This window comes from Elephantulus edwardii, unplaced genomic scaffold (genome assembly GCF_000299155.1).
Source record: "Elephantulus edwardii isolate Elephantulus edwardi_28Jun2011 unplaced genomic scaffold, EleEdw1.0 scaffold00098, whole genome shotgun sequence".
Lineage (NCBI taxonomy): Eukaryota > Metazoa > Chordata > Mammalia > Macroscelidea > Macroscelididae > Elephantulus > Elephantulus edwardii.
The window spans coordinates 7,486,372-7,511,009 of NW_006399848.1; the positions used below are offsets into that span (position 1 = coordinate 7,486,372).

Genomic DNA, 24,638 nt, shown 5'->3' on the forward strand with positions numbered 1-24,638 from the left:
GATGCAATTTATATTTATACAGTTTTTATGTCATTGGTTCCCTTTTCAATTCTCTCATATTAAGACTCTGTAAGTTGTTTATAAGGCAAACAAATTCAAGATTCACAAAGAAATTTACCAGATTCCTGGTTTTATAAAGGCACATGGGGGCACACATTCCACAAGGGATAGCTAACAGTCACTAGTCCTATCTAGGAGCAAATTCTAAACCCTAGAATTTAACTTAGCAAACAGAACTGAAGTCATAAATCAGAAATTCAATAGTACTGTGTATTATCGGAGAAGGAAGATATAAAAGACCATACTGAATGTTGTACATCGCATTGACTACAGTTAAAATTGGAGGAAGAAAGACAGGCCGAAAAAGAGAGATCTGAGAGGAAGGGGGAGAGACAGAAAGAGGGACAAGAGGAAAGGAGAGAGGCATATGGAGGGATAGTTGAGAAGAAAAGGTAAGGGTGGGAGAGAGGGACAACTAGGCAGTATCTTTTACTTTTGATAAGAAAAAAATGCCCACCGCTTCCCACTTAAACCAAATGCTAGGCCTTATCAGACACCAGTTCTTCCAGGCATCACGGAAAGGCTAGATGAAAGGCAGAACTTCAGTGTAAAACAATGCAGCATGGGGGTATCAGACAGATGCAGACACCTCACAGGCCACACGGAGCTACCAACAAACTGTCACCACAGCCTGTCATTTTAGCACAAGACCAAGGCGAAGCTGATGTCACATCTTTATCTTACCATTTGCTGTAATTTAACACCTTACTAGCTCTGTTGGGAGTTATTAGGCACACAGTAAAATCTCTTGAACTTGAAACAAATACCTTGTACTGTTCACTATACTGTCTTGTCTAAGTAGGTTTTTTTTTTTATGAATGATGTAAAATAACAAATGCAAAGGCTACATCAGACTTTGAAGGCATTATCAAAGTCAGCCAGATGCAAGCCAGTTTCAAGCTTCAATTTAAAAGAATTTTGTGCAGGCCTGGTGTTTCTTTTATTTCATAGGACTGGAATGTCCCACTTGTTCATGAGAGAATAGAGATGATAATTCAAGTTTATTGTATCTATGTTTCGTTGACTATGTAAAGGCTTTTGACTGTGTGGATCACAACAAATTGTGGCTGACCTTGAGGAGAATGGGAATCCCAGAGCACTTCACTCTTCTCATGTGAAACCTATACTCAGACCAGGAAGCAGTCCTCAGAACACAGCAAGGAAACACAGCATGGTTCAAAATCAGAAAGGAGTATGTCAGGGATGCATCCTGTCTCCGTACCTTTTCAATCTATACGCAGATTATTTGGGAGGTTGGGCTTTATGAGGAGGAATCTCACATCAGGATTGGTGAAAGACTCAGTAACAACCCATGTTATGCAGATGATGCAACCTTGCTTACTGAAACTGAGAAGGACCTGAAGTGCTCAAAGACTATGTATGGTCTTCAATATGGATTGAAGGTCAAAATGAAGAAAACAAAAATTCTCACCACTGGTCAAGTGACAACAGCATAAGAGATGGAAAAATGACTGATGTTAACAATTACAAGATTGAAGTTAACAATTACAACTTGCTTGGCTCCACAGTCAACACTCTCAGCACCAGCAGTCAGGAAATCAAACAATGAATTGCACTGGGAAAATCTGCTCTCAGGGACCTCTCCAGAGTACTGAGAAGCAACGATATCAGTCTAGAGTCTAAGGTGTGCCTGATATAGGCCATGGTCTTCACAGTTACTTGCTATGCATCAGAGATCTGGACAATGAGTAAGGATGACAGAAGAGTTGATGTTTTTAAGTTGTGGTGCTGGAGAAGTCTTGAACATAACATGGATGGCTAAGAAATAAAGTCTATCTTGGGAGGGTGAAACCAAGTTCCTCATTGGAGGATAGGATTTTGAAGCTCCATCTCACATACTTTGGGCATGTGGCCAGGAGGGATCACTTCTGGGAGAAGGACACATCATGTTTGGAAGGGTGGAGGGACTGCACAGGAGAGGAATATCCCAGATGAGCTGGACTGATACAGTAACCAGGGCAATGAGGGTAGGTGTTTTAGAGTCAGTGAGACTGGCTTAGGATAGGGCAAGCTTCAGAGGTGCTGTACATAGGGTCACTATGAGTCACAGGCAACTCAAAGACACATAATAACAACATGACTTTTCAAAACTTTAGCTTTTTAAGAATTGGCTTTATGCTTTCTCTGTCAGTGCTTTTAATAGTAATTATTATGTGCTGTTGAGTCACCTGCAACTCCTAACGATCCTACTCTATCCTGAGTCAACTTAATTGTCTCTGTCACACCTACACTCATTACCCTAGTCACCATGTCAATATTCCTCATTGAGGGTCTTCCTCTCTTGTAATGTCACTCCACCCTCCCAAGCATGATGTCCCTTTTCACGGACTGGTCCTACCTGTTGTCGTCCAATCAGAACCAACTCACAAGTGATCTTCCAGTGGGTTTTCAGAGGCAGTAAATCTCACTGGAGGAGGATGTCCATCTTTCTCCTTCAGTGCAGTTCTTCACCTACTAGGCTACCAGAGTTCCCTAACAGTTGCTGTTGTTATGTGTTCTCGAGTCGCCTGAGACTCATAGCGACCCTATGTACAACAGCCTAAACCCTGCTCTATCCCTTGCCAATCTTATTGTCTCTGACATGCCTATCCCCATTACCTCAGTGACTGAAACAATACATCTCATCGAAGGTCTTTCTCTCCTGTGCTGTCCCTCCACCATTCCAAATATGACAACCTTCTCCAAGGAAAGATTCCACCTTGCAACATGTCCAAAGTATGTCAGACGGAGTTTCAAAATCCTTGCCTCCAAGGAGCAGCCTGGCTTCACTTTCTTCAGGATGACATTTCTTGTTCTCCTAGCAGTCCATGGTATTTTCAATACTATTCTCCAGCCCCACAGATCAAAGGCATCAACTCTCCTTCTATCTTCCCTAGTCACTGCAGTAGCAGTAATACTAAGTGGCTTCTTGCCTCAAAAGAAGTTTTGCCTAGCTCAATGGTCAAAAGCTGTGACCAAGAAGACTAGACTTTAGGACCAGGTAGGTTTGAGAGTCCTAGTTTGATTCTTTTCTAACTTAAAGGAAGGCGAGCTGAAAGGCTTCATTCCTATGAGTAAACACAAAAAGTATAATATGAAGACAAGACACAGGAGCTCCTAGGTTCTATGCACTGTTTGAAAGATTAGAACTCAAAATGTGTTAGGCTCCAAGCACAGCTGTTATGGAATGCTGTCAAAGGATCTTCATACTGTTGATGCACTGGAAAAAAATGAGCATGAAAAACTGTTTGGGATTTTAGCTGAAGATAATTTTTTTTTAACTGACAAAATGAGGTTGATTCCTTCCCTATCACCACTCAACTGATAAAAAGGAAACCCACAATGAATTTTACAGTTGAAGGGGGCCTCTTTAGTGTCCAACTATGCTTACCAACAGTTTAAAAAATTATCATATTCATTCACGTTTCCTTCTTGATATTATTTTTAAAACAGAGTTAGAAGAGATACTCAAGGCTTACATAAGAGTCCTTGTCTTGATTTATCCTGGACAATTTTTTCTTAATCTTTGAGACTCTCTATTTTAACTCCCATTTTAAGCTGAAAATAGTTTACTTGAAGCTCTCAGAGGGTCATTTGGTTTGGTAGAATTTTAAATATGTATGATATTTGACCCTGTAAATTCACAGTACAGAAATTTTTTGACAATCTATAAAATAAGTACAAGGATTTTTCTAAAATATGGTGCACAATAGGACTCAAAACAAACAAGGCCTAAAATGCCAAACAACAAGGTATCAGTTTAAATATGAAATAAATGGACACATTTAAAATTGATGAATATTAGATTTTTCTGCAATAAAATAGAGCCATTATAAAAGAAAATTAATAAATCAATTTTCAGAACAGTATTACTTCATTTCTACAGGATAAATGAACATGTTTCCATATAGACATCTATGTAGATATACATTTATAAACACACAGTGTGCAAGCACATATGTATAAGTATACACACATAAATTTGAATTCTCAGTTAGGAAGATCTGTAAGAATATCCAAAGAGTTATTTTTGAGAAGTGGATTCTGGATGGGAGTACAGGAAGGAAAATATTACTTTTTATACTTCTGCATCATTTGACACTTTTACAACAAGCCTATTTTACTTTTAAGTAGTAAATTTCTTTTTCAAGAAAGATAACTAGCACCTGGATCTCCTAACTTGTTCCTTATTTTTAGAAGCACTGTTCCTCAAAGTGGCCAGTGGGGTGGAGTGGAGTTTACCAAGTCAGTGAGCTTTCAAAGTGCAAGCATTTTAAGAGAACATTCTGGAAAAGACTTGCCAGAGCTGAAAAAGACACTTCAAGCATATTTATTCAGAGAAAGAAGACCACATGGCAGCATCAACCTCATTTCACTGCTGGTTTATCACACAGGGACTTCAACTCCTACTGTCTTCACCCAACCCAGAAAGAAGATGCAGGCAACAGAAGGAGAAGAAACCAGTGACTAATTTTCTCTTCCTTGCAATAAAAAGCACCTTGTCAGCTTCTTTTTAAGCTTTCTCTTCTATTTGATGGTTTAGATATCTGTTGGCTACAGAGCACTGGACATGTGGCTAGTCCAAAATGAGATGTGGAAGGTACACTCTGAAGTTCAAATAGTATAAAAAATATGTAGAACAACTTGCTTATTTTTGAAATAGTGTTGCTATTATGTGTTGTTGAGTGGGAACTGACTCATAGCTGCTGAGGGCAGGTTTTAGAGGCTATAAACTGCATGGGAGGAGACTGCCCATCTTTCTCCCATGGAGCAGCTGGTGGATTCCCACTACATGCCTTTGATTGGCAAAGCAACTCCTTATCCACTAGACTACTAGAGCTCTATTTGTGATTATATCAAAATGATAATACTTAGGGTATTTCATGTTAAATAGAACAGTTTCATGTCTATAATCTTTCTATGTATTTTTAAATAGACAGTAGAAAATCTGACATTACATATGTGGCCCATATTATATTTCTTTTAGGCAGAGCTAGTTTAGACTTTTATAGATATTCCACATGGCATTGTAAAAAAAGAGGAAGAATAGCAGAGAGGAAAACACACATACACACATATCCTCCCAACTGCTGCACTACCCTCTATCTTATTCTTGCCTAATTTTCCTGTGCAGCTCATAACAGTTCAGTTAGCTGGTTAAAGGTCACACAGCTCTGAGCTCAAACTGTGCTAGGGACTACCCACAGGATTATGGGTAAACTACTTGAGAGGATTAAATGGACAAAGTGTGTCAACAGCCTAGGACTGGTCCTGATGCTTAATAAGCTCTATCGACCTGTGTTACCTGTGCTAGATAGAGTAAGAGTTCTTACGCCAAGCCATAAAATGATGCAGAAGCAAAGAGTATTAGAGTTGGAGTGGAATCTGGACTTTATCTATTCTGATATTTTAGAAGTATTTCAAGTCTCAGAAGACGCATTTATATAAGAAGTGAAAGTAGGTTTCTCTGACTATAGCTGTGCTGGACATTCTGAGATCCCCTAGACTAGAGAGAGTGAAATAATGCCTGGATATCATGGATGTGGTATCTCTGAGTCATTATTTTACAGATCAAGATAATAAAATCCAGAGGTTGATGGCTGTCCTCCAGCCACAGAGCTGAAGACGTAGGAAATATTCTTCAAGAAAGAACACTGTGCCCTTTATGATATCATTATTGTGGACATGTTGTGTGCAGAGGAAGAATGTGGCTGAGAAAAGTGCCACAGGACAGGTATAGACAAAATCCCATGTAGTCGCTGAGATGGGAAATAGCTTGACGAGTCTCTTCCCTGAAGAGACAGCTTCTAGATCCAGCTTTGGAAGGTGAGGGTGCACAGGTGGGTACCAAAGCCAAGAGAAGGGGAAGAATTCAGAAAGAAATCTCTGAGGTGTGTTTTGGGGTCACTAGCATTCTGCTACACCTTGCAAAAGTGTTAAGACCAGAATAAAGCCAGAACCTCCTTTAGAAGGCCTTGAAGGTCTTATGTCAGTTTCAGAAAACAAATTTTTTAAAAAGGGGGAAGAAAAAACTATTTTCTCCAAACTATAGGAATGAGTAAGGGAGCTCTGATGGCCTACTCATAGAGAGCTGTACTGATAACCCAAAGACTACATTTTGATATCATTTTGATATATGGTGGTTCAAATCCACCAGTAGTAATTCTGTTCGAGAAAAACAATCTCTTCCTGTGACATTTATAGCTTTCAAAACCTGTTGGAGGATCAGTTACGACTAAGTTCAGACTCCAAAAATAATGAGTTTGAGTTTTTTGTAAAAATGAGTAGGAAAGAGGCTAACAGATTACCAGTGTAGGCTCGGTGCCTGGGAAGAAAGGTCTACATCAGAGAGATAGAAGCCATGCTGGAAAAGTCCAAGAGTGGAGAGGTCCTTGTGAAGACAGAATCCATGGACATGGATACAGGAGGCCGAGGAGGATTTCAAGATGACCTTGGGTACCCAGCTACTTATCTGTGGAGTTGTGGGGTCCATAGACAGAGTAAGGGAAGTGAGGGGAAGAGCAGGCTAGAGGGGTGCAGTGAACGTGTGGTACCCATGAGATGACTAGGTGGAGAGTCAGTCTCTCAGGGAATGAACATGGCTCTGAAGTTCATCTGCCAGTCATCTCAAAAGAATGCTCTGGGAACGTCTAGGTTTGGGAGAAGGGAGATGAAGAATTGTTAAAACAGACAGAGGCAGAAGTGCATAGCTTGTGCTTTAGCAATGACAAGAGCAAGGGGAGTTTCACGGAAACAGAAGTCACAGGAGTCAAGTACTACTGATACCAAGTGAACTGAGAACTGTGAACAGGTTCCTGGACGTAGTCACCACCTGCACTTGAGAGGTCACCACCTCTAAGGAAGCAGCCTGCCTGAGTGATGAGAGGACTCTGCAGTTATAGAAGCATGGCTGTAGATTCTCACTGCTATTAGCTAAGACGATCTGGGCAATGAACCTTTCCAGTTTTCTTACCTGTAAATGGAATGATCACAGCTATTCTGAGATTTAAGTAAAATTGTGTATTATCAAGCACTGAATACAAGAGTTGACTCCTATGAAATGCTCAATAAAAGCTTGTCTATTATTTTTAGGGTTCTTCCTATGCATCTGAAAGTTGGACACTGAATAGGAAAGATAGAAGGAGAATCGCTGTTTCTGAGCTGTGGTTTTGGAGAAGAGAACTGGATGCCTTAGACTGCCAATGGAACAAACACATCTGTCTTGGAGGAAGTACAAGCAGAGTGCTCCAGAGAGGCAAGGAGGTGAAATTCCGTCTCACCTACTCTGGGCATGTTGTCAGGAGGGGCCAGGCCTTGGAGAAGGACATCATGTTGGGAAAGACCAAGACCTCCACGAGACGTCCTGACGTAATGACCACAATGACGAGCTTGAGCATGAGGGAGAGTGTGATGCAGAGCAGGGCAAGTGTGTTTACAAGGTCGCTCTGTGGTGTAGTTGACTTGACAGCACCTAATAACAATATTGTTTTCTCTGGGAAAGATTAAGGTGCTCAAGATGTTGAAAAAGTTTGGTGATAAAGACAAAGGAAAAGGATGAGGCACAGAAGGGAACAAGAAGGTCATCTTCTAGGATGAGAAGACGAGAGCCAGTGGACAGGGAAGACTCTGAAGAGGCAAATTAGTAAAAGATGATGGTTGAAAAAAAGACCAGAAAAGAGGCATTATCAGAGTACAGGGTGAAGAAATTAATCTTTTAGGAGGTAAAATATATCCTCCTCAGAAATAGGAGAAAAATAGAAGAGAGAAATCTAGATAAAAATTCTCTTTAAGGCAGACAAGGAGCCAAAGGGACTCACACCGGGGAGCTTCACTCAACTAAGTAACTGGGAAGGAGGGTAAATGTTGGATTGGGTTTGGGGAGTAGCCTGGGGATTAAGGACTATGAGGACTGGAGAAGGAGTGAGCTCTAGCAGGGGACATGGTCTGAACCAAGGGAGGGATCATGCCCAGTAAAAGTGCTGACGGCAAATACTGAACCGACATATGTGTCCCAGGTATCCCGGTTCTATCTGTAAGTACTGTTTTCTTTTTAATTGTAGAGTACTTGCTTGATGCCTCTAAGCTGCTGAAGACAGGTAGCTGAAGAAGGGAGAAGAGCAAGCCTCTGAGAAGAGTCCGAGTTCATCAGGGGTGGGATGCTTATGTACTGACTAGATACATGGGAATTGCAAACTGACTGATGCAGGTGTTGAATCAATTAGGAAGCACAAACTGTTCAGTCTTATATGTGAAAGGCTATTCACTGGTAACATTTCTTCCTACTTTGTCAAAGAAAATGTTAAGATCTATGCTTAAACATTACTTACCCTGAAAGTTAGCAGATGGTGTAATTAAGACTGTGGAGAAAGACTTATAAGAGGATGGCACAAAGAAGTTAAGAGGCTTTGGAAGAATAATGGCCCCAAACAGCAGGTGGCCAACAATATGCCAATTCTTTCTTCCAGTGGATGGAACATTTACAAGAAAAGGCTTGATTTTAGTTACCTTGAAGGAGATAGTGAGGAAAAGTAGTGAAATGTGTTTCAACAGAAGTAGAGTAGGGAAATGTGTTTCAACTGAGTAAGGATTCCAAAAGGCAGAATATTAAGAGAGAAGAAGAGTACTGGCTTATCAGAGCAGGGATGGGAATATGGGAGGAAGCAATGGACCAACTGTTAGAAAAAGGGAAGAAATAGGTGGAACAGCATGATGAATGGTAGGAAAAGCAATAAGAAGGTAAATCTAGTTTGAAGAGAACACTAGAAAACGTGAAGGTCAAGGATGCCAAAGTGGACAGAGACCAGGGTGAGGAAGCTGCAGGGCTGCCTGCACAGCAGAAGGCCTGGCCTGATGGTGACTTCTCAGTATGGACCATGAGAATGATGGATTTCTCAAACTAATAGGAAAATAAGATCCGTATCAGGATTAAAAAAAAAAACCAAACCAACAATGATTATATTGAAAAGTGCTAACTGTTCTTAGCACTGTCCCGTCTGTATCATTCAGTCCAATTTTGTCTTTTCCCTGGCTATCTTGGATATTTCCCAAGCTGAGAAAAACATTCTTGGAGTTTTCCCCATTTAACTATGTGCGTTTTAAAGAAGAGACTTAAATATCCATGGAGAGATAGAAAATTGGAAAGTTCTGCTCAGTGCTCTGGTTTCCATGTGCGTGTTCTGATCTAAGTAGAGAATCTTCATAGGCTAGGGCCTGCGTTCTGGTACCTTGGTGTTGGGTCAATGAAGACCTCAGCTCACTGATGTCACTAAGGAGAATGCTCAAATACGGGGAAACATCAACAGAATAACCAATGGGAAAAATGGCAAAACCCCCAGTGACATTTTAAAGCCATTCGCTCAAAGACCATTCAGCCACAAAGGATAGTCTCACTGTCAGTTTCTCGGCTACTGGGTGCTTAATTCATAGAAATTAATGACGACAATGCTAGATAGGCTATCACACAAAGGGCAATATAAGCATGAAGCCTTGTTTGTTTCCCTTTAACAGTGACTGTATTTGTTATATTCTTCCTGGTGGCATTTGGCATTTCTAGCTAAGGATCCGTAGAGCTGGCAATCCAGAACTTCTAAGAATTATTATCTGTTTACCACAATCTCCATATTCAAAGAATTAGTGACATGTTTTATTTTTAAAATATACACTTTCTTTTTATGACTTTGCTTATAACTTGGAAAACCCCATGATTTTTAAACCACAGGCAATAATTTTGACCGGATTGCACAATTCCTAACTACGGAGTTAACACTGAACTAATTTCTGTATAGAGTCAAATTTCTAGTTAGTTGGATTTTAATTTTTAAAAATCTAGTCAACCAGTTTCATAGAGGAGTGGACTTGGCGGGGAGGGATTGCATAACAATAAAAGTACTTTTCTTTCTTTTCAAGGAGAAGAGTGAATGGGGGGGAGGGGAAAATAAGTACAAAAATGAATGACTGGAAACCCCAAGTCTCTGTAAGCATTCATTAAAATTAATTAACACACACACACACACACACACACACACACACACACACACACGTCAACCAGTTTCATTCATCTAACCATCTTTTGGCTAGCTGGCTACTGATGAAATAGGTAACAATGCTTTTAGTATTGCAATAAAGTATAATGAAAACTTGAATGAATGAGTTAAATGGAAGGAGATTAAAAATCTAGCTCATACCAATTATTAAAACCAGATGATAATGGTGTATTGTCTTAAAACTCCCTGATACCTTGTATCATCTGTGTTTCTATTTTCTGGAGATTTAATTTATATAATTAATACAAAATATCCCAGTGGGAAAATAGTTAAAATAGTTTAAGTTAATAAAGTTAAACACATGGTGGAACAAGGAAAAAAGGCTAAAGAGTAATGCAGATCAGAGTTCAAATCTGACTACCATTTATTAGCTCTGTGCCCATGGCAAAGTTACTTATCTGCTTTGTAAGAACCTCTTATTCGCTATCCATAAAGGCTGGATAAGTGTTCTCACAATGTGGCTTTAAAGAGATAATATATGTGAAGGGCCCAGCCCCGAGACTGTCATACAACAGAACAGTTTACGCCCTTTGCTTCCTTTATTCTTATGAAGGATGGTGAGCCTTACTGATACACAAATTGTTATTCCTCAAAGGTTTTTTATATATCCAACCAGTTATGTCTTCTTGTTGTTAGGTGCTGACAAGTTGAGTAAGATTCACAGCGGCCCTATGATAAACAGATCTGAACCCTGTCCTCACACTTTGTGACACACTGGAGCCCATTGCAGCAGTCACTGAAATGACTTCAGAAGCAGCTAATCCACCTAGTTGAGGGTCTTCCTCTCCTTTGTCAACCCTCTGCCTTATGTCCTCTAAAGATGGTTAATTCCAACTTGTAGTCTTCCTGAGAGAAGACTTTTTACATATCACAAATTAGCTCCTTATTGTACTCCCACACAGAAACATTAAATTCTTAATACTGTAACTCTCTGGTTAACTAATTATGCAACTGATGCCTCTCTTTTCTACTTGGATTTCAGTTACCCATAGAGAAGAGGGCCTGACATATAGGAGGCACTCAACAAATTATTTGTAGACTGAAGGACTCATCTTATTACAGAGTTTTCACCATGTGACATATGCCACTGCTGATATATGAGATAACTCCAGAAGCTGACCATGGAGCAAGTTTTTTAGTAATATTAGTATTTATATACCTCATATATGTAAATGAGTTTGTTTATGTAGAAATAAAGTGGATCTATACATATGTAAGTTTGTACTGTTGTTGTCATTGAATGGATTCTGTCATGGGTGATCTCATGCAGAGCAGAATTACCCCACAGGATTTCAAAGGCTGTGAACTTGTGGAAGTAGACTGCCAGCTTTTACTTGGAAGGGTTTAGTGAATCTAAATCATCAATCTTTCTCTTAGTTGCACAATGCTTAATCAATGCATCACCTAATGAATGGAAAGGCAGCTGTTTAAACCCATCCACTGTTCCATGGGAGATCAGATCTGGCAATCTGATTCTGTAAAGGTGTGTGTTTTGTTTTTTTTTTTTTTAATAATCTTCATTGCTGTCAGGTTGGAACTGATTCATAGCTAACCCTGCATTGGGTTCCTAAGGCGGTAAACTGTATGGGAGGAGATTGGCCATCTTTCCTCCCACAAAGCTGCTGGAGGATTAGAACTGCTAGAGAAGTGCAGTTCTGAAACTCTACGGGTCAGTTTTAGTCTGTACTATAGAGTCTCTATGAGCCGACTTGGGAGTTGACTTGATGGCCTGTAACAACTATGCATATGTGCACACACGCACACAAAACCATACACACAAGCATGCAACTGTGAAATGTCCATCTAGGATCAATAGTCCAGAAGGGTTTTTCCCCTAAATAAAGAGAAAGCAGCCTGCCTCTGGTGGCCTAGTGGGTAAAAGTTAATACTGCCAACTCAAAGACATGCAGTTTGACTTCACAAGTAGCTCAAAGGGAGAAAGATGGGCAATCACAATCCCCTCCTGTGCAATTTACAATCACTGGAAATCCACTGGAGGGTCGGCTTTGAGTCAATTCCAATTTGAGAACAATGAGCGAAAGAGAATGTTTTTAAAGACCCCAAGTAACTGGAATACATGGGCAACAGGGCTCCAGGGTTGGGTGTCAGAGTCCTTGAAAATTCACCTTTTTAAAAATAATTTTAATGAACATTTACAGATATTTTGGATTTCCATTCATTCACTGCTTCACTTTTCTCCCTGCCCAGCCCTCCTCTCATCCACCCCCCAGTTCACTCCTCTCTTTCAAAAGTAAAAGAAATATTCCCTCCCTGGTACCAATCCCCCCGCACCCCTCCCACCTCCCCAAGTACACTCTACTATGCCACCTTAATTGTGGACTCTTGTGATAACCATAATACCCTATCATACATCACTTTTAAATTATTCACTCCCTCATCTGTTTCAGTGCAGTAGAAACAAATTTTGCAGTTTTTCTCAGTCTTACCCCAACCCTGATATCAGTCCCATTTTACATCAGTGGCACCATGCGATATTTGTCCTTTTGCGACTGAGTTATTTCACTCAGCATAGTGTCCTCCAGGCTCACCCATTTTTAATAATATTGCGTGAGTTCCTTGTTTTTCAATGCAGTGTAGTATTCCATTGTGTGAATATACCACAGTTTCTCTATCCATTAGTTTGGTGATGGGCACCTGGGTTGTTTCCAACTCCTTGCTATTGTGAACAGAGCCGCGATAAACATGGGTGTGCATATATCTGCTTGGATGTCAGTTATGGTCTCTTTGGGATATATTCACAGTAGTTGAATTGCTAGGTCAAATGGTATCTCTACTTGCAACTTTTTGAGAAAGCACCATACAGCCTTCCACAGTGGTTGCACCATTTTACATTCCCACCAACAGTGAATAAAGGTTCCAGTTTCTCCACAACCTCGCCAGCATTTGGTGCTTGCTGTTCTGTTAAATTTTGCTATTCTGACTGGGGTGGGATGATATCTCATAATTGTTTTGATTTGCATCTCTCTTAGAGTTAGGGATTTTGAACATTTCTTCATGTGCTTGTTGGCCATCTGAATGTCTTTTTTGGTGAAGTATCTGTTCATATCCTGTGCCCGTTTTTCAACTGGATTATTTACCTTTATTTTGTTGTGGGAAAGTTCACTTTTGTAGCCACTGTTTTAACCCCCACTGGGAGGCATGGTTTCCAGCTACCTTAATTGTGGACACATGGTCTTGCAAATCATCAAGATCCATAGGACCAACACAAGAGAGTGCTTTTCACATTGTGAGAAACAACAGTGATGGTGGTGGAGAGATTGTGCACTGTTGTGAATAGACTGCGGCAGGGCATAATCAGAGGAAACCTGGAGATAAAGGCAACACTTAGAGGTTTTGCTCACTGGAAGACTGAAGGAAAACATGACTTAAAACTGCTCTGAGATAGTTTACTGGATGACTGAGGAAGAGGCTTCTTACATTTGTGCTGCTGAATCTACACAGACTTTTAATAACTGAAGAATTATGCTTTGTTAATCTGGTTTGGGACTACTGAACTAACCCTGGGCTTGCACTGTGAGATATTGTTTTCCCCTCCCACTCTTCAACCTATTTCCTTAATAAACTCCACATGTGAGTGAGTAAAGTCTGTGAGTCTTGCAAGAAACATCAGAACCAAAAATTGGTAAAAATAGGAACAGGTTGGGTGGCATATCTGACTATGCAGCAATTTTTTTTTTTGCAGTTATTTTTTTAAAAAAATTTATTATTTTGTGTGTGTGTCCTGTCAAATTGGATCTGACTGGTACGAGAAGAGATTTCCCCTCCTTCTCCACCAGAGCATGTGGTGGAAGGCAACCAGACCTCCCTGCTATGTAGCCATTTGTATGGTGCTAAAAATATTACTGGTGGAGAAAGAGCCCCTTTTATGAAGGGAGAAGTCAGCCTTGGATACTTTCATGTTGCCACTGCTCCTTTTGCACGGATGCATCCCAATCCTTGCATCACCTTTCCCTTCACCTCCTCCTTCCAGCTTTATTCACCCACCCAGCAGCCCTGTAGCTTTTAACTAAGTGAAGGGCAGCTACACATAATCAGGAAATGGCCATATCAACAAGGCAATAGTGATCAGGGATAGCAATGCCAACCTTTACCCAGCAGCCATAGCTTCTGTCCTGTAATCATTCTCCTCAGGCCACTGTATGTACCCTAACCCTTGCTCTGGAACTGGACTCAGGCAAAGTCATGATGTGGCTGTCAATGCAACTGTACTTGGTGCTCAGTTACATACCTGGCAAAGCTGGTCTCCTGTATCCAGTGAACATGGACATGGCTCTCAGGTTCTGTCTACTGGGCTCCCATAAGGTTTTAATATGATAGGCTTTATGGGGATTTAACTATGAATTGTGGAGACTGTGTGTGCATAATATGGTGGTTAAACCATATTATGTAAAATTCAACTGCACAAAGTTTTATTTCACAGACACAGATTGCACAGGTATTAAGCTGTATATATTTGTACACACACACACACACATTTACATTAATTTACAAGTAATTTTTACTATACAAATAAATGTTTTTTTAAGATTTATTATTTATGTATCTTTGCTCAGAATAAAGCTAAATTAAAAAAGTAAATGGATTTATGAAGTTTAAAAACTAAGTATAAGCTAGTGTAAGGTAATGGGAAACACAGTAATTTTTTTTTAAACAATAATTTTAATAAATGATGGTAAAATCTAGAAATAACTGTCTTAAAAAAAGAAAGAACTTACAGTGAACACATTCCAGGATCCACTGATGCAGATTAAAAAACTCAAACTCACTGCCACTGAACTGGAACCAACTCAGAGCTGATACTCCAGCAGGGTTTTGAGAGGCTGAAAATGGCATGGGAGGAGATTGTCCATCTCTTCCTTGGGGCTGCTGGTGGGTTTGAACTGTCATAGAGGCAATGCCTCTGAGTTAGCAGTGTAATTCCTTGATTATGCCAGTCATTGTTTCAGAATCCATGGCTTGTGATTTCTCACTTGGACAATGCAACATGTGGCCCAACAAAGAATCCAGCATCATTCAAGTCGAGCGAGCTTGGTGGTGGCTCTCACACTCGAGGTGTCTAGGATGGGGTCTGATAATTCACATTACCAGGTCAGGTTGATGCTGCCCTTCTCACACTTATTTTAGCCTGTTTGGCAAATATGACAGCTGAACTGAATACTCCCCCTTTCGAGAGCAACACTGGATGTGGACTCACAATGCTTTATTTTTAAAATGACACTCCTGCAACTTATTAGCTGCCTGGACTTCTTGTCAGGTGCTCTTGAATTGATCTGGGCTGTTAGTGACAAGTGACAGAGAAGCAAGACCCTGTGTGGTTTTCTTGGGTGCAATCTTTATTGGAGTCAGGTTGTCAAATCTTTCTTTCCCTGAGTAGTTTTGAACCATCAACCTTTTAGTTAGCAGCTAAGCACTTAAATGATGTACCACGAGGGTACAAATAATTCTGCCATTCCATCTGTTTCCTCTTACTGTGAAGATGAAATAGGGCACCAGAAGGATGAGGTTTGCCACTGTACTGGGCACACAATAAGCATGCATTAGACAGCTATGTGTCATGATATACTTCCCATGATCCTCTCCTGGACTCCTGAACTGTAAACTACAGGTGAAATTAACTGGATTCAAGAAAGAGTTCTCAAATTTTAGTACCTATGCATACATAAAATTTTATACTGTTAAAAGAAACAACAAGGCAAACAATGATTGACTACTTCTCTTCCTTGTGAGCTTGCTATTGTGCAGTTAATTTTGAACCCATCATGTTTGATATAAATTATGTTTTGTTTTCCAACTCACATTTTCCCATGAGATTAAAAAAGAAAAGAGAGGGAATAGAAACTAGATTACAATTAGGTTCTTGATTTAATTATGACCAGGCTGAATTTAGTACACAAGCATACTGTCCTAGCATATCTTTATTTTATTGTTTGGCTACTTTTCTGACTTGGAAAACAAACAAATGAATCACAGGTACTCAGAGTGAAATGGGTCCTGGAGGTCATCCAGTTCATCCACCAACCCTATGAAGGCTGCTAAAATAATCTCCATCAGTGGTCTAGCCTCTTTTCTGACATCCAAGGAGAGCTCAAAATTCAACTCATTTGCTGTTGAGTCAGAGCAGACCCTCGAGCAAATTTCTGGAAGCTGTAAATCACGCAGAACATGACTGCTCATCTATCTTCCACAGAGATGCTCTTGGACTGAACTACCTGCCTTTGGGTTGGCAGTGTAGCTTTTTACCTAGCAGACCACATCTTCTTGGACATCACATGAGAAGCACACAACTATTTTCACTAGATCCTCAAACTTCTTGTCAGATAATGGTCTCCTAGTTATTCTTCCTCCACTTCAAGTGAAAATTTTTCCTTCTGACCTTTTTTTTTTAAAAATTATTTTTGTGTGAGCGTACCGTCAAATCAGATCTGACTGGTACAGGAGGAGATTGTCCCTCCTTCCCCGGCAGAGCATCTGGTGGATTCGAACCATGCACCTCTGGGACTGTAGTTGCAGCTCCTTGCCAGTAGGCCACCAGAGCTCCCCTCCTTCTGACCTTTTAATTTAACGGGCCCTACTTTGAACTCTTATGGAGCACAGGTGGCTTAGTGGTAAAGAGCTGTGCTACCAATTCAAGGGCTGTAGTTCGAATCCACCAGTTGGTCAAGGGGAGAAAGATGGACAATCTCCTCCTTTGTGATTGACTGCCACTGAAAACCTGCTGGGGTCAGCTATGAGTCAGTTCTGACCTGGCAATATATAAAGGTAAAAACAACAAATTTGCTCTCCATAGCCCCTCAAATATGTTCGATTTTTCCTGCACATGACAATATTTAAAGTATTCAAAAATAGCAATGCCATTTTGCTCACCCCTTTTCATCCTAAACTTTCTGTCCTTTTAACTATTCTCACTATCAAAATTTCCAAGTACTTAAAAGAAATGAAGTATATTGTAGTTCTCTTATGGTCAAAGTCTATCTTGAGGATAGTCTTTTGTGAAAAAGACCACAATATGCTGCATGTTCACCGCGTGCGGTTATCATCAACATAAATGATCTAAACTGTAAGAAGAGTTGAGTCCTCCATTACAGACGGTTTCCAAGAGCGTAAAGCCAGGGTCATATAAAACTACAATGTAATGACCAAGAAGGTCATTGAAGTGGTGTCTCCAAGTGGTAGCCTAACCAGCTGGATCAGGATATTCAAGCCTCCTTGGAACAGAAGTGCTTTGTGGGTATATAAATGAATATCTCAAGTCTCTTGTAAAGAAAAAGTTAAGTAAAAATAAAAGGAATTTCTTACTTTCGACGAAACATTTCCGCAAATATGCAGCCAACACTCCAGAGATCTACGGGTGTGGCATAGCTGGACTGAAGCAGGACTTCTGGAGCTCGGTACCACAGTGTGACAACCTGTAATGGCAAAAAGACTGAGTGTCACTGATGAAGACGGCTTTTGTACAATCTCCTCAGCTAGGGTGGTTTAATGCTTTGATCCAGTTAGGAAAGGAGTCTTACAAATCATACGAACACACTGAGAGAGAAGCAGTAAGTAAAGAGGACTCATCCCTGACAGGCCAGAACATTACATCATCCCACTTCCCCACTTCCTCACAGCTCTTACCAGGAGGAGGACAAAATGACCAGTTTCAGAAAGACAAGCAAAGACTTAAAACAAAAACAAAAACCAACCAACAAAACCCTTATAATAAAAAAAAATAGTTTTAACATTAAATAACTTTAGAAAAAATTTATTAGTTTCCCCTTAAATTTAAAAACATACTACATGGAAAATGGGTGGTACGAATGACTCCTGTTGGAAAACTAGAGCACTGGGGGATGAGGACCCTGGAGTCCACAGGGCACCCGAAACAACTCAAAACTGCCCGGATCCAGAGACTGTGCGTGAGGAATAAAAATAAAGCCCCCTTTAATAGCACACTTTATAGAAAACTGAAAAAAAAAAAAAATAGACAAAGACCTTGAGGGAAAGTGTAGTCCATAATGCTTTAAATCATATGTTGAATCATTCAGAGACAGAAATTCCAAAATAAGAACTCATTTAATGCTGAACTCTGCACAGTAAGGCATGAAATAAACAAATCTAGTATTATTTCTGTCAGGTTGAGAGATCAGGAAAATGTAATAAGCTTTAGGGCTTCTGTAAGTGCAAATGGGGACTCAAGTGCTTTTTTTGAAAGGGGAGCAGATAGTCTATGAATGTCTGAAATAAAGATATATTACTTATGGTCAGACAAGGAGTTTAATATATAAGCATTTTATATCATACAGATGTTTTTTATTATTACTTTTTATTTTGCTTATTTCTCTTAAACAACTCAACTGAATGCTGTCAACTTGGAATCAACTCACTGCTGATCCTTCAGAGGCTGTAACTTATGTGAGAGCAGATTGTTCATCTTTCTCCCTTAGATTAACTGGTGGATTAAAAGCTACACGATTTGGTGCATAAAGATGGTGGTAACAAGTCTCCAAAACCTGACTGTCATCAATTTCTTCTTGTCTTATACATTTGCTGCTTCTGCTCCTCCATCACGTGATGGAGTCTAATTCACCTTCCCTCTGATCTGAGTTGGCCTAAGGGACTGGCCTGTTTAGTGACTATGGTGGAATGTCTGGGACTACCAAAGTTAGGCCAAATGGAGCTTTGGAGTCTGGATCTTTCTGAATGCTTGTTCTTAAGATGCTTCCTCATAGAACCCAATGACCATGCTGTGAGACACCCAGCAGCCAAGCTGTGAGAAGCCCAGTTTCAAGTGAGCCGTCTCAACTATCTGAGCTAAAGTTATCTCCAGGTAATTGTGGCCCCAGCCAACATAACATAGGGCAGAAGCAGCACATAGCTGAGTTCAGTCATCTGATACAATTGTGGATGATAACAAAATGCTCACTGTTCTAAGTCTTGTGGCTGTTATACAGGAATATCTAACTGGAACAAGATTCTTGATAGCCAACAGCTAAGATGCTCTTCCCACTTCATCTAAAAATATTTTGTTTTTAGTTCACAAAGGTTTAAGGTTATATTTAAGTGATTTCAAGTTGCTACCTAATGCACAGGGAGTTTTGATGGCCTAGTGGATAGGGTGTTGGACAGCCAAACCAAAGGTAGACAGTGAATCCACCACTGGGTGTTTTTTTTGTGTGTGTGATTTACAGCCTCTGAAGACTTGCTGGAAGGTTAGCTATGGGTCAGTTCAGACAGCCTGAACCCACCAATGGTTCCTCCCATGTGATTAACAGCATCTGAAGACTTGCTGGGGGGTCAGCTGTGGGTCAGTTCTGACTCGACAGCAATGACTTGTGCTGAGTTATCTAAAGAAAGGATGATGGTAATATAATAGAAATTAAAAAGGAAACAAGCAAATCTGCTCTGCTCAGACAATATTCCTCTGGTTACCATCTGGCTTCAATCTCTCTTTCCAGTATTATTTCCCACTCACTCATTACCACCGAGTTGATTCTGACTCATCGTGACCCTCCATTAGGTTTCTGACACTGTAAATCTTTACAGAAGCAGACTGTCTACCTTTCTCCTGAGGATTACCTTGTAGATTAAAACCAATGACCTTTCAGTTAGAGAACGGTCACTATATATAATACATTATATCACTACACTACCAGAGTTTTAATCTCCCATAGTACTGCTGTAACTCATCAATCACGCATTTGATTACACCAAAGGTTTTCAATCCCAAGTATACATCAAGATCATCCAAGGGGATTTTAGGAAAAATATGGATGTCCAGGTTTTATCTTATCCTCAATAAATTAGTTTTCCATGGGCAGGGAACCCTTGGATGTTGCTCCTTTTCTTAAATTTTTTTTTGTTCCTTCATTTAATTCTGACACTTGTCTATTGATAAACATCCTGCAATATACAAACATGCTATAGCTCTTGCCACCAAGTTTTTGTTCACACTGTTCTTAGTTTGGAAACTCTTTTTTTGTGGAAATTCTATATATTCAATGAACCTCAACTCTGATACCATCATTTCCCTGAACCCACTTTTACTTGGAAATCATATTTTTTCACATAGTTCATAAAATGGTTAATTTGTATGTTATACATCTCTGTGTGTGTGTGTGTGTATATATATTCTGCTAAGATGCACCTGGCCTTATCCTATCCATGTTTCTATCTATAAAATGCCGAGCACAATACTGTGCAAATAATAGTGGCTCAACAAACATGAAGTTAAAGATTCTAAAGCAATCACTCCTAGAAAGGTTAATTGTGTAAAATTCAATTACCAGCCATTTCCAAAGAAGAAGGTATTACTTTTGTTAAGCAGAGAGGGTTGACCACTCTTGATTTGAGTTCTACATAATTTATTTCTGCTTTCAAAATATTTCTGGCTGTAGGAACATACTCCTGCTTCTCTGACACACTGTAAACAAAACTGCAGGTGCAAACTGTCCATGAAGTTCCACACCAGACAATCGGGGGAAGACATTTATCTTCTCATCCCAATTAGAAACTCTAGGCTCATACAATATTAGTAATACTGATATATTTAGGAAGTTCCTTTCTAATATCTTTAAAAATTTAGTTACTGCACAAAATGAAAAGTAAATTTTCATTTAATGCTTGTAAAAACGTCTGATAGCTGGTATATTACAGTTTTCTGTACTTTATTACATATTATTTTAAATAAATTTCCTAACATGACACAATGTTTGTTTTCTTAGAACAAATAATTCCTAATAATGATATATTATTATTTTAATACACTCCTGGATTCTGTATTTTAATGTTTGTTTACAATATTATTTAGGGTACTCATTATTATTAATACTTATCACTATTATTCACTAAGATAACTGATATTTTCTTGGGTGAATTTTTCATGTTTTGTTATTAGAAATAAACAAATTTCTTACCCTTTTCCTATATTTTGGATGACTATATACAGCCTAAAAATAATCAGTGCCCTTGAAGGTTAAACAATGTATTTGTAAAAAACATTTTGCTCTTTCTATGCTGTGTATCTTTAATAACTTTAGAAATTTCTTTTTGCTAACTGGTCTGCTTAGATTTCAACATTTTTGGGCTTCATTTTAGTAATGATCAAGGATTTTTTTTTTGTAGGAAAATTCTTACTTAGATTTCAAAATGTACTAGCTTAAACTGTACATGTTGTTTTTGTTATGTGTCGTTGAGTTACTTGGGACTTAACAGCAACCCTCTGTACAACAGCTCTGAACTCTGCTCTATCTTTAGTCAATCTTACTGTCTCTGACACATCTATCCCCATTACTCCAGTCACTAATTCAATTTAGTTCATTCAGGGTCTTCCTTTGCTGCGCTTTACGTAGTATTTCTTAAAATTGTTTTATTCTAATAGGTTTTCATGGCTAAAAGGCACATAACAACAACAATGTACACTTTTTCGTTTTCTACTTAAATTAGTTTTGTATTAGCGATATTATTTGTTGATTTTAAAAACTGGATTTTGGGAGGATTAAGCTTTTAATTTTAATTAAGCTCTTTACATTGTTGATTTCTCCTTTTATCTTTAAGAAATTTCCTTTCCTATTTTCTTGGTTTTTATCTCTGGTTGATTTTGTTTTTCAGTTAAAGCTCAGTCTGTTTACTTTATTAATAACTACGTAATGCTATTAATTGTCCTTTGAATGTTAAATTAGTCCCATTTACAGATTTAAAATAACTTTCTTTATAATTGTTTACCTTTAGATAATACACTATTTACCTTTCACTTTTTTCCCTTTAACCCAAGAGTAAAGTACTTTGAAGGGTAGTTTAGAAAAGTGTATTAAAATTTCCATATGGCCAGGTTATTTTTGGCTGTGTTTCAATTGTTGGATTTCTAGTTTGGTTACATCATAGCCAGAAAATGTAACCTAGAGAAACTCTGCTTGGTAGAATTTATAATGGTTTTCTTTATGATTATGAGTTTAACTGATTTTTGTACTACGGAATGTAAAGAGAAAGTAGGTATTCTTTTCAGTATCAAGTTCATATGAAGAGTTTTCTCTCACAGATTCTTACTTCTTTCCCCCCTTACTCTATAGTCATCAAATTCTACAAGAACTAAGTTCCTGGTTTCTCCTTCTTAGTATCTTTTGTATTTATAGGAATAAAAATTTTATTTATAAGAATTCCCACTTCAATTTTCACCCAGATTACAATAAAAATTAAACCCCCCATCATATGTATCCTTATGAAAATGAGAAATCGTCAAAGGATAAAATAGCATTAAATTGTTAACTCATTATACTATTATAATGGTTCTGTCTAATTGAAGAATTTTTCATCTAATGATTTTCTTTAGGCAAATTTCCTGAGGAACATGTTATAAGACCTTAATATGAACTGTTAATAAGACAAAGAAGAAAAAGAGTTTCTACTTCATATACATGGTACTTAAATTTTTGGGAAATATAAGATATAACTTACATGTGTACAATTTAATCACACACACATACTCTCTGAGAATGTGACTTATACAAATGCAGATTTTTAACTTGCTAGAAAAATACTGTTGTTGTTAGGTGTCATCGAATATTAACAAAGCCAAAGATCTATATATAAAAATAGTAACAGCATTTTGTAGTAGTTGTTTCTTAGTTTACGTAAGAGCTCTGGTGGCTTAGTGGTAAGGAGCTGCATGTAGTTCAAATCCATTGGCTTCTCTGTGGAAGAAAGATGGGCATTCTCTTCCCTTGCTATTTATAGGCACTGAAAACCTGCTGGGGGGGGCCAGCTTTGAGTCCCTTTATATAATATTTTCCTATTTATCAAGGCAGTTGCCTCAGTCTTAACTTGCTAATTTACATACCTGTCCTATAATTTCTGACGTTGAGCCTTCTCATCCTAAAATTAAACGACAGTAACTTCAAATATCTTGTAAGATAATGATTTCCATAATTTCATAGGACTTTATATACCACAACCTGATCTAGTTCTAAGTTTAGGAAAACAAAATATCATAAGCTCTTCTGATACTAAAATAAATTCTCTTTGCTTGGGAATTATTATCCTTATGTTCCTCAAAACTTCTGATGGAAAAACTTAAAACTAGTTCAAGACACATTTTAAGTGCAAATGTAAAAAAATAAAATACTTGGCAGGCTCTGGTGGCCTAGTGGCAAGAAGCTGCACTGCAGTCCCAAAGGTTTGCAGTTCGAATCCACCAGATGCTCTGCTGGAGAAGGAGGGACAATCTCCTTCTGTACCAGTCAGATCTGATTTGACGGTGTACACACACACACACACACACACACACACACACACACACATAATTTAAAAAAATACTTGTGGAGAGTTTTACATGTAATGAGTAATACTGATAAAAAACATTTCAAGGTTTTCATGCATGACATTAAAAAAAGTAGTCAAAAACATAATCCACTTTTACTCCAAAATTCCTTATGCTTAATAATTCTAAATTTTCTTGAACACAAAATATAAGAGTGTATTTAAATGTAAAAACATGCTGAGGGGAAACAATGAGTATAATATATAAAGACCAACATTTAGAAATCTATGACAAAGGTGGCTTCTAAGCATCACAATACAGTTGTCTAGTAAGCAAAGCTAACAAGAGGAACGATGGACAGAGTTTGGTATCTGGAGTCAGCTGGAACCAAAGCAAAGACTATACTTATTACAATCATTATATGTATTAGCAGCCTCTAGAGGTGCTGAATGGATTTGGCAGTAGGAGGGGGAGTCGAGTAGGGTGTTCCAAGGATACTGACACAAGTGGATGTATCTGTTTCAATAGCTTTGATCTCTATTCACAATTTTTTGAATGAGTTCAGTAATAGCGTAAGATAAAGCAGAGCCAAGGCTAACCCTGGCTGAAAACATATGTTGGAGTAAATCTCCATTACCTCATATTCAGTACACCACCGTTTTATTCATGTCCCCTTTCATCAAGATTCTGAAAAAGCTCTCAAATTTTCTCAGACTCATCCTTAAAATGTTTGTAAACTTAAACAGCAGAAAACCACTGGGTCAGCAAACTTCCTTTTCCTTCTCCAGGTCATCTCTCTCATTCTCCACACCGCTCTGCCCAGGGATGCAAACCTGCATGTATCCCATGCTTTCAGCTTCTTATTAGGATTTCCCCAGTAGGAAGCTCTAGCAGGAGTTTGAAGTGGAGAGAAGAGTGAAGTGAGAGTCCTGAAACCCCTGATTTCCTCCAAACAAGGCTGTCTAGACCTACCTGTGTTACCATTAGAGTTCCTGCACTTTGGGGCTGTCTGCTTCATGGGATTTTGTCTCTGGATTCTAGTAACTTCCTCCTCCCTGTACTCTCCTAATCTAGGAAACAAACTATCTGTATCCAACACTCAAGTTACAACACTATTTCTATTCCTAGTGAGTGCTCCAAACCCTCATCTTTTCAAACAGTATCACTCTAAGCAAACCAAAGCTTTAAACTGGCTCAACCTCCTGCTGAGGACTTGCATTTCTACCTCAATGAGATAGAATCAGAATCTATATTTTTAACGGATTCCTAGATGATTCTTA

General features: G+C 38.9%; 1 protein-coding gene across 1 annotated transcript in view; it reads right to left on the reverse strand.

Annotated features, from left to right (window-relative positions):
• CDK6 (cyclin-dependent kinase 6) overlaps nt 1-24,638 on the reverse strand; it is a 305,967-nt gene that overhangs the window by 74,388 nt on the left and 206,941 nt on the right. Inside the window, exon 4 of the mRNA XM_006891470.1 lies at nt 17,421-17,530. Coding sequence (XP_006891532.1) covers nt 17,421-17,530 — 110 coding nt within the window. The remainder of the gene's footprint in view (nt 1-17,420; nt 17,531-24,638) is intronic.